Below are 12,073 nucleotides of genomic sequence, written 5' to 3' on the forward strand. Positions count from 1 at the left end.
GAGCCTGTTACACAGGAACAGGAGGAGGCCGTTCAGCCCCTCGAGCCTGTTACACAGGAACAGGAGGAGGCCATTCAGCCCCTCGAGCCTGTTACACAGGAACAGGAGGAGGCCGTTCAGCCCCTCGAGCCTGTTACACAGGAACAGGAGGAGGCCATTCAGCCCCTCGAGCCTGTTACATAGGAACAGGAGGAGGCCGTTCAGCCCCTCGAGCCTGTTACACAGGAACAGGAGGAGGCCATTCAGCCCCTCGAGCCTGTTACACAGGAACAGGAGGAGGCCGTTCAGCCCCTCGAGCCTGTTACACAGGAACAGGAGGAGGCCATTCAGCCCCTCGAACCTGTTACACAGGAACAGAAGGAGGCCATTCAGCCCCTTGAGCCTGTTACACAAGAACAGGAGGAGGCCCATTCAGCCCCGCGAGCCTGTTACACAGGAACAGGAGGAGGCCATTCAGCCCCCCGAGCCTGTTCCACCATTCAATTCGATCGCGGCTGATCTGTATCTTAACTCCATTTACCCGTCCTGGCTCCGTAACCCTTAATACCCTTACCCAACAAAAATCTGTTTTGAGATTTTCAATTGACCCCCCAGCCTCAGCAGCTTTTCTTGGCGGGGGGCGGGGGAGAAATGTTAGGTTTTGGGTTCGGAGGGGGAGGGTGAAGGTGACACACGGTGTAGCTCCTGCAATAATGGATCCCTTTACTGAACAGATCTCTGTGCCCCCGAGGAGAGGTGCTCCATGTAGCATTCTGGCAGGAGGACAAAGGGATTAATTAAGAAGGGGAAAATAGAATATCAGAGTAAGCTTTCAGGGAACATAAAAACTGACTGTAAAAGCTTTTATAGATATGTGAAGAGAAAAAGATTGGTGAAGTCAAACGTAGGTCCCTTGCAGTCAGAATCAGGGGAATTTATAATGGGTAACAAAGAAATGGCAGACCAATTAAATACATACTTTGGTTCTGTCTTCACAAAGGAAGACACAAATAACCTCCCAGAGATGTCGGGGAACATAGGGTCTGATGAAGGGGGGGAACTGAAAGAAATCAGTACTTGTAAGGAAATGGTGTTAAGGAAATTGATGGGACTGAAGGCCGATAAATCCCCAGGGCCTGATAATCTACATCCTAGGGTACTTAAGGAAGTGGCCCTAGAAATAGTAGATGCATTGCTGATCGTCTTCCAACATTCGATGGAATCTGGAACAGTACCCATGGATTGGAGGGTAGCTAATGTTACCCCACTATTCAAAAAAGGTGGTAGGGAGAAAACGGGGAATTACAGACCGGTAAGCCTGACATCGGTAGTGGGGAAAATGCTAGAGTCCATTATAAAGGATGTAATAGCTGAGCACTTGGAAAACAGTGACAGGATCGGACAAAGTCAACATGGATTTACAAAAGGTAAATTGTGCTTGACTAATCTACTGGAATTTTTTGAGGATGTAACTGGTAAAATAGATAAGGGAGAATCAGTGGATGTGGTATATTTGGGCTTTCGATAAGGTCCCGCCTAAGAGGTTAGCGTGTAAAGTTAAGGCACATGGGATTGGGGGCAAGGTATTGACTTGTTGAAAACTGGTTGGCAGACAGAAAGCAAAGAGTTGGAATAAACGGGTCTTTTTCCGAGTGGCAGGCAGTGATTAGTGGGGTACCGCAGGGATCGGTCCTTGGACCCCAGCTATTCACAATATATATTAATGATCTAGACGAGGGAACTAGATGTAATATCTCCAAATTTGCAGACGACACAAAGCTGGGTGGGCGTGTGTGCTGTGAGGAGGATGCCGAGAAACTCCAGGATGATTTGGACAGGTTGGGTGATTGGGCAGAAGCATGGCAGATGCAATATAACGTGGATAAATGCGAGGTTATCCACTTTGGTGGCAAAAACAGGAAGGCAGATTATTATCTGAATGGCAATAGATTGGGAGAAGGGGAAGTGCAACGAGACCTGGGTGTCCTTGTGCACCAGTCACTGAAGGTAAGCATGCAGGTGCAGCAGGCGGTTAAGAAGGCAAATGGTATGTTGGCCTTCATAGCGAGAGGCTTTGAGTACAGGAACAAGGATGTCTTGCTGCAGTTGTACAGGGCCTTGGTGAGACCACATCTTGAGTATTGTGTGCAGTTTTGGTCGCCTTATCTGAGGAAGGATGTTCTTGCCATGGAAAGAGTTCAGCGAAGATTCACCAGGCTGATACCTGGGATGGCAGGTATGACGTATGAGGAGAGATTGGGTCGATTGGGCTTGTACTCGCTGGAGTTTAGAAGAATGAGAGGGGATCTCATTGAAACTTATAAAATTCTGACAGGACTGGACAGACTAGATGCAGGAAGGATGTTCCCGATGTTCGGGTAGTCCAGAACCAGGGGTCACACTCTAAGGATAAAGGGTAAGCCATTTAGGACAGAAATGAGGAGGAATTTCTTCACCCAGAGAGTGGTGAACCTGTGGAATTCCCTACCACAGAAGGCAGTGGATGCCAATTCATTAAATATATTCAAGAAGGAGTTGGATATATTTCTTAAGGCTAAAGGGATTTGGGGAGAAAGCAGGGACCGGGTATTGAATTTGGATGATCAGCCATGATCTCATTGAATGGCGGAGCAGGCTCGAGGGGCCGAATGGCCTACTCCTGCTCCTATCGTCTATATTTCTGTGTTACTATGAATCGATTCGAGAATCAGTCCAGAGTCAGGCCGAGTCCCAGGCTCCACCGTCAGCCTAGGCCGCCCTCGGTACCAGACATTTTATCATTAGGCCCGTGACTGCTTCACAAAACCTTCCACTGGTTCTGAAGAAGTACAGAACATTCCGTAGTTATAATAAGGATTATGGAGGATAACTCGCCTCCAGTGACCTCAGAATCCAGATGACACAGGAATGATTTATTTTACACTGTGAGTTTGACTCTGACTTTCTCAGAAACACATTTACCACAACAAAGTCATTCTGCTCCTGGAATTATAGAAACTGTAAATATACAAAACTCCACAGCTCGACCTCACTTAACCCGACCCGGACACTGACCGACTGGGACTGATTCCGGACCCGGACACTGGCCGACTGGGACCGATTCCAGACAGGACACTGACCGACTGGGACTGATTCCGGACCCGGACACTGACCGACTGGGACCGATTCCAGACAGGACACTGACCGACTGGGACTGATTCCGGACCCGGACACTGACCGACTGGGACCGATTCCGGACCCGGGCACTGACCGACTGGGACTGATTCCGGACCCGGACACTGACCGACTGGGACCGATTCCGGACCCGGACACTGACCGACTGGGACCGATTCCGGACCCGGGCACTGACCGACTGGGACTGATTCCGGACCCGGACACTGACCGACTGGGACCGATTCCGGACCCGGACACTGACCGACTGGGACTGATTCCGGACCCGGGCACTGACCGACTGGGACCGATTCCGGACCCGGGCACTGACCGACTGGGACTGATTCCGGACCCGGACACTGACCGACTGGGACCGATTCCGGACCCGGGCACTGACCGACTGGGACTGATTCCGGACCCGGACACTGACCGACTGGGACTGATTCCGGACCCGGACACTGACCGACTGGGACCGATTCCGGACCCGGGCACTGACCGACTGGGACTGATTCCGGACAGGACACTGACCGACTGGGACCGATTCCGGACAGGACACTGACCGACTGGGACCGATTCCGGACAGGACACTGGCCGACTGCGACTGATTCCGGACAGGACACTGACCGACTGGGACTGATTCCGGACAGGACACTGACCGACTGGGACTGATTCCGGACCCGGACACTGACCGACTGGGACTGATTCCGGACAGGACACTGACCGACTGGGACTGATTCCGGACCTGGGCACTGACCGACTGGGACTGATTCCGGACAGGACACTGACCGACTGGGACTGATTCCGGACAGGACACTGACCGACTGGGACTGATTCCGGACAGGACACTGACCGACTGGGACTGATTCCGGACCTGGGCACTGACCGACTGGGACTGATTCCGGACCTGGGCACTGACCGACTGGGACTGATTCCGGACAGGACACTGACCGACTGGGACTGATTCCGGACAGGACACTGACCGACTGGGACTGATTCCGGACCTGGGCACTGACCGACTGGGACCGATTCCGGACAGGACACTGACCGACTGGGACTGATTCCGGACAGGACACTGACCGACTGGGACTGATTCCGGACAGGACACTGACCGACTGGGACTGATTCCAGACCCGGACACTGACCGACTGGGACTGATTCCGGACAGGACACTGACCGACTGGGACTGATTCCGGACAGGACACTGACCGACTGGGACTGATTCCAGACCCGGACACTGACCGACTGGGACTGATTCCGGACAGGACACTGACCGACTGGGACTGATTCCGGACCCAGACACTGACCGACTCGGACTGATTCCGGACCCGGGCACTGACCGACTGGGACTGATTCCGGACCTGGGCACTGACCGACTGGGACTGATTCCGGACCCAGACACTGACCGACTCGGACTGATTCCGGACCCGGGCACTGACCGACTGGGACTGATTCCGGACAGGACACTGACCGACTGGGACTGATTCCGGACCCGGACACTGACCGACTGGGACTGATTCCGGACCCGGACACTGACCGACTGGGACTGATTCCGGACCCGGACACTGACCGACTGGGACTGATTCCGGACCCAGACACTGACCGACTGGGACTGATTCCGGACAGGACACTGACCGACTGGGACTGATTCCGGACCTGGGCACTGACCGACTGGGACTGATTCCGGACCTGGGCACTGACCGACTGGGACTGATTCCGGACAGGACACTGACCGACTGGGACTGATTCCGGACAGGACACTGACCGACTGGGACTGATTCCGGACCTGGGCACTGACCGACTGGGACCGATTCCGGACAGGACACTGACCGACTGGGACTGATTCCGGACAGGACACTGACCGACTGGGACTGATTCCGGACAGGACACTGACCAACTCGGACTGATTCCAGACCCGGACACTGACCGACTGGGACTGATTCCGGACCCAGACACTGACCGACTGGGACTGATTCCGGACCCAGACACTGACCGACTGCGACTGATTCCGGACCCGGACACTGACCGACTGGGACTGATTCCGGACAGGACACTGACCGACTCGGACTGATTCCAGACCCGGACACTGACCGACTGGGACTGATTCCGGACCCAGACACTGACCGACTGGGACTGATTCCGGACAGGACACTGACCGACTGGGACTGATTCTGGACCCGGACACTGACCGACTGGGACTGATTCCGGACCCAGACACTGACCGACTGGGACTGATTCCGGACCCAGACACTGACCGACTGGGACTGATTCCGGACCCGGACACTGACCGACTGGGACTGATTCCAGACCCGGACACTGACCGACTGGGACTGATTCCGGACCCGGACACTGACCGACTGGGACTGATTCCGGACAGGACACTGACCGACTGGGACTGATTCCGGACAGGACACTGACCGACTGGGACTGATTCCGGACAGGACACTGACCGACTGGGACTGATTCCGGACCCAGACACTGACCGACTGGGACTGATTCCGGACCCGGACACTGACCGACTGGGACTGATTCCGGACCCGGACACTGACCGACTGGGACTGATTCCGGACCCGGACACTGACCAACTGGGACTGATTCCGGACAGGACACTGACCGACTGGGACTGATTCCGGACCCGGACACTGACCGACTGGGACTGATTCCGGACAGGACACTGACCGACTGGGACTGATTCCGGACCCGGACACTGACCGACTGGGACTGATTCCAGACCCGGACACTGACCGACTGGGACTGATTCCGGACCCGGACACTGACCGACTGGGACTGATTCCGGACAGGACACTGACCGACTGGGACTGATTCCAGACCCGGACACTGACCGACTGGGACTGATTCCGGACAGGACACTGACCGACTGGGACTGATTCCGGACAGGACACTGACCGACTGGGACTGATTCCGGACCCGGACACTGACCGACTGGGACTGATTCCGGACAGGACACTGACCGACTGGGACTGATTCCGGACAGGACACTGACCGACTGGGACTGATTCCAGACCCGGACACTGACCGACTGGGACTGATTCCGGACAGGACACTGACCGACTGGGACTGATTCCGGACAGGACACTGACCGACTGGGACTGATTCCGGACCCGGGCACTGACCGACTGGGACTGATTCCGGACCCGGACACTGACCGACTGGGACTGATTCCGGACAGGACACTGACCGACTGGGACTGATTCCAGACCCGGACACTGACCGACTGGGACTGATTCCGGACCCAGACACTGACCGACTGGGACTGATTCCGGACCCGGACACTGACCGACTGGGACTGATTCCGGACAGGACACTGACCGACTGGGACTGATTCCGGACAGGACACTGACCGACTGGGACTGATTCCGGACCCAGACACTGACCGACTGGGACTGATTCCGGACCCGGACACTGACCGACTGGGACTGATTCCGGACCCAGACACTGACCGACTGGGACTGATTCCAGACCCGGACACTGACCGACTGGGACTGATTCCGGACCCGGACACTGACCGACTGGGACTGATTCCGGACAGGACACTGACCGACTGGGACTGATTCCGGACCCGGACACTGACCGACTGGGACTGATTCCAGACCCGGACACTGACCGACTGGGACTGATTCCGGACCCGGACACTGACCGACTGGGACTGATTCCGGACAGGACACTGACCGACTGGGACTGATTCCGGACCCGGACACTGACCGACTGGGACTGATTCCGGACAGGACACTGACCGACTGGGACTGATTCCAGACCCGGACACTGACCGACTGGGACTGATTCCGGACCCGGACACTGACCGACTGGGACTGATTCCGGACCCGGACACTGACCGACTGGGACTGATTCCGGACCCGGACACTGACCGACTGGGACTGATTCCGGACCCGGACACTGACCGACTGGGACTGATTCCGGACCCGGACACTGACCGACTGGGACTGATTCCAGACCCGGACACTGACCGACTGGGACTGATTCCAGACCCGGACACTGACCGACTGGGACTGATTCCGGACCCGGACACTGACCGACTGGGACTGATTCCGGACCCGGACACTGACCGACTGGGACTGATTCCGGACAGGACACTGACCGACTGGGACTGATTCCGGACCCGGACACTGACCGACTGGGACTGATTCCGGACCCGGACACTGACCGACTGGGACTGATTCCGGACCCGGACACTGACCGACTGGGACTGATTCCGGACCCGGACACTGACCGACTGGGACTGATTCCGGACCCGGACACTGACCGACTGGGACTGATTCCGGACCCGGACACTGACCGACTGGGACTGATTCCGGACCCGGACACTGACCGACTGGGACTGATTCCGGACCCGGACACTGACCGACTGGGACTGATTCCGGACAGGACACTGACCGACTGGGACTGATTCCGGACAGGACACTGACCGACTGGGACTGATTCCGGACATTGACACTGACCGACTGGGACTGATTCCAGACCCGGACACTGACCGACTGGGACTGATTCCGGACCCGGACACTGACCGACTGGGACTGATTCCGGACCCGGACACTGACCGACTGGGACTGATTCCGGACCTGGGCACTGACCGACTGGGACTGATTCCGGACCCAGACACTGACCGACTGGGACTGATTCCGGACCCGGACACTGACCGACTGGGACTGATTCCAGACCCGGACACTGACCGACTGGGACTGATTCCAGACCCGGACACTGACCGACTGGGACTGATTCCGGACCCGGACACTGACCGACTGGGACTGATTCCGGACCCGGACACTGACCGACTGGGACTGATTCCAGACCCGGACACTGACCGACTGGGACTGATTCCGGACCCGGACACTGACCGACTGGGACTGATTCCGGACAGGACACTGACCGACTGGGACTGATTCCGGACCCGGACACTGACCGACTGGGACTGATTCCGGACCCAGACACTGACCGACTGGGACTGATTCCAGACCCGGACACTGACCGACTGGGACTGATTCCGGACAGGACACTGACCGACTGGGACTGATTCCGGACCCAGACACTGACCGACTGGGACTGATTCCGGACCCGGGCACTGACCGACTGGGACTGATTCCGGACCCGGACACTGACCGACTGGGACTGATTCCGGACCCAGACACTGACCGACTGGGACTGATTCCGGACCCGGACACTGACCGACTGGGACTGATTCCGGACAGGACACTGACCGACTGGGACTGATTCCAGACCCGGGCACTGACCGACTGGGACTGATTCCGGACAGGACACTGACCGACTGGGACTGATTCCAGACCCGGACACTGACCGACTGGGACTGATTCCGGACAGGACACTGACCGACTGGGACTGATTCCGGACAGGACACTGACCGACTGGGACTGATTCCGGACAGGACACTGACCGACTGGGACTGATTCCGGACCCGAGGAGACTGACCGACTGGGACTGATTCCGGACCCGGACACTGACCGACTGGGACTGATTCCGGACAGGACACTGACCGACTGGGACTGATTCCGGACCCGGACACTGACCGACTGGGACTGATTCCGGACCCGGACACTGACCGACTGGGACTGATTCCAGACCCGGACACTGACCGACTGGGACTGATTCCGGACCCGGACACTGACCGACTGGGACTGATTCCGGACCCGGACACTGACCGACTGGGACTGATTCCAGACCCGGACACTGACCGACTGGGACTGATTCCGGACCCGGACACTGACCGACTGGGACTGATTCCGGACCCGGACACTGACCGACTGGGACTGATTCCGGACATGGACACTGACCGACTGGGACTGATTCCGGACCCGGGCACTGACCGACTGGGACTGATTCCGGACATTGCCACTGACCGACTGGGACTGATTCCGGACCCGGACACTGACTGACTGGGACTGATTCCGGACCCGGACACTGACCGACTGGGACTGATTCCGGACCCGGACACTGACCGACTGGGACTGATTCCGGACCCGGACACTGACTGACTGGGACTGATTCCGGACCCGGACACTGACCGACTGGGACTGATTCCAGACCCGGACACTGACCGACTGGGACGGATTCCGGACCCGGACACTGACCGACTGGGACTGATTCCGGACCCGGGGAGCCTGACCGACTGGGACTGATTCCGGACATTGACACTGACCGACTGGGACTGATTCCAGACCCGGACACTGACCGACTGGGACTGATTCCGGACCCGGGGAGCCTGACCGACTGGGACTGATTCTGGACCCGGGGAGCCTGACCGACTGGGACAGTTTCATTTCACACCTTCCTCTTCATGTGCTGTTACAATTTTACCCAGTTTGCCCTCGAGCTATGGTGAATTTGTACTGAAATGTTTAACATTCTCGTCTATCAGACCCGATATCGATCTGTTTGTATCAAACAATGTATCTCATTTGTTGCTCTTCAACAAAAGTTTTAACACAGACCCGGTAGTGACTGGATACGGTCCAACAATCCTTCGAAATCTGCATCTCTCCCTCTGCAATAGGCAACTACATCACGGAATTCCGGAGCAAGGAAGTACTCCTGGAAAAAAACAACACAGCCTCCCTTTTACACTGCACGTAGCTCACAAGTGTGCCAACTTCTTTAATACAAGACTTACTACAGCATGAAACTAGTCACCACGAACACCGAATGTCCACCAATAGAAGTAAGAAGTCACACAACACCAGGTTATAGTGTAGGAATCGACGGATTCCTATCTAAATCACTGAGGTCAAGTCAGTTCAGTAAATTAACCGAATTTAATTAAACTGGTGAACAAAAGAAAAACATGCAGGAGCAACAGCAAACAGGTCTATACAGTAGCTTGTTCCACGAGGTCTGAACTCAGAACCTCCCACCTCTGACGTCATGACGTCATCACGTTTCCCGCCACTCGGGGCACCACGTGACCAACGTGATGACGTCATCGCGTTGTTTCAGGGTTTTTACAGAAAGCTTGTTTACACTCAGCAAACGGACATAGGTGCTGTAACATTGCTGTAAAGACAGTTATTCATTTGTACAGGAGTTCATTGGTGGTTTTACCACAATAGTCCAACAGTTTTATTTGAAATCACAAGCTTTCGGAGCGCTGCTCCTTCGTCAGGTGAAGTGGAGAGATGCATAAAGACACAGCTTATATAGTCAGAGAATAATACCAGATGATTACAGGTAATCTTTCTAACTGCCATTTATCACACCTCGGCAGAGAGATAATCACAGCAATCAAAGGTGTGAATGGTGTCCAAACAGGTTAGTCAGGGTTGTGTGGTTACTGACAGACAACACCGGCAGGACAGACCCACCAGGGGTGGCGGCACAGTGGTATACAGTCAGGAAGGAGTGGCCCTGGGAGTCCTCAACATTGACTCCGGACCCCATGAAGTCTCATGGCTTCAGGTCAAGCATGGGTAAGGAATCCTCCTGCTGATTACCACCGACCGCCCTCCCTCAGCTGATGAATCAGTACTCCTCCATGTTGAACACCACTTGGAAGAAGCACTGAGAGTAGCAAGGGCACAGAATGTACTCTGGATGGGGGACTTCAATGTCCATCACCAAGAGTGGCTCGGTAGCACCACTACTGACTGAGCTGGCCGAGTCCTGAACGACATAGCTGCCAGTCTGGGCCTGCGACAGGTGGTGAGAGAACCAACACGAGGGAAAAACCTACTTGACCTCGTCCTCACTAATCTACCTGTCATAGATGCATCTGTCCATGACATAAGAACATAAGAAATAGGAGCAGGAATAGGCCACTTGGCCCCTCGAGCCTGCTCCGCCATTTAATAAGATCATGGCTGATCTTGGACTCAAAGCCATTTCCCTGCCCGCTCCCCATAACCCTTGACTCCCTTATCTTGCAAAAATTTGTCTATCTCCACCTTAAATGTATTTAATGACCCAGCCTCCACAGCTCTCTGGGGCAGAGAATTCCAGATTTACGACTCTCTGAGAAGAAATTCCTCCTCATCTCAGTTCTAAAAGGGCGACCCTTTATTCTGAAAATATGCCCCCGAGTTCTAGATTTCCCCACGAGGGGAAACATCCTCTCTGCATCTACCTTGTCGAGCCCCCTCAGTATCTTATATGTTTCAATAAGATCACCTTTCATTCTTCTAAACTCCAATGAGTATAGGCCCAACCTGCTTAACCTTTCCTCGTAAGTCAAACCCCTCATCACTGGAATTAACCTAGTGAATCGTCTCTGAACTGCCTCCAATGCAAGTATATCCTTCCTTAAATAAAGAGACCAAAACTGTACGCAGTACTCCAGGTGTGGTCTCACCAATACTCTGTACAGTTGTAGCAGGGCTTCCCTGCTTTTATACTCCAACCCCCTTGAAATAAAGGCCAACATTCCATTTGCCTTTTTGATTACTTGCTGTACCTGCATGCTAACTTTGTGTTTCATGCACAAGGACCCCCAGGTCCCTCTGAACTGTAGCACAGGAAACTCTCTTTTAACCGGCACCTGAATAACCGGAAATCTCTGTTAACCGGCAAAATTCAGGAGTAGGTTCAGGTAAGTTTTACTATATATTAGTGGCAGTTCCTGGATCTGTGGCTGTGTAACTGGGGTTTGTGCACTTGTTGCTAAGCAACAGGGACGCTTGGTCTGTGGCTGGAGTTCCTGTACATGTTGCTAAGCAACAGGGAAGCCTGGATTTGTTGCTGTGTACAGAGCTCTCGTACCTTTTAAACTATACCTCTCTGTAATCCGGACTTTTTGATAAACCGGCACTACGCCGGTCCCGTTGGTGCCGGATAATAAAGAGTTTCTGCATTTTGTAATCTCTCTCCATTTAAATAATAGTTTGCTTCTTTATTTTTCCTGCCAAAGTGGATAACCTCACACTTTCCCACATTATACTCCATCTGCCAAATGTTTGCCCACTTAGCC

The 12,073-nt window shown here is 54.8% G+C and overlaps 2 protein-coding genes across 3 annotated transcripts in view; one reads left to right on the plus strand and one right to left on the minus strand.

The window, feature by feature from the left end:
* LOC147103516 (gypsy retrotransposon integrase-like protein 1) overlaps window positions 1-12,073 on the plus strand; it is a 76,269-nt gene that overhangs the window by 15,416 nt on the left and 48,780 nt on the right. The gene's annotated exons all lie outside the window — the stretch shown is intronic.
* Window positions 1-12,073, minus strand: part of ogfod2 (2-oxoglutarate and iron-dependent oxygenase domain containing 2) — a 41,066-nt gene that overhangs the window by 10,818 nt on the left and 18,175 nt on the right. For both annotated transcript variants that reach the window (XM_086011878.1, XM_086011877.1), the window contains exon 4: window positions 9,609-9,708. In XM_086011878.1, the coding sequence (XP_085868004.1) occupies window positions 9,609-9,708 (100 nt within the window). The remainder of the gene's footprint in view (window positions 1-9,608; window positions 9,709-12,073) is intronic.

Source organism: Somniosus microcephalus, chromosome 19 (genome assembly GCF_052327205.1).
Source record: "Somniosus microcephalus isolate GS21.2 chromosome 19, FLI_Smic_1.0, whole genome shotgun sequence".
NCBI classification, from domain to species: domain Eukaryota; kingdom Metazoa; phylum Chordata; class Chondrichthyes; order Squaliformes; family Somniosidae; genus Somniosus; species Somniosus microcephalus.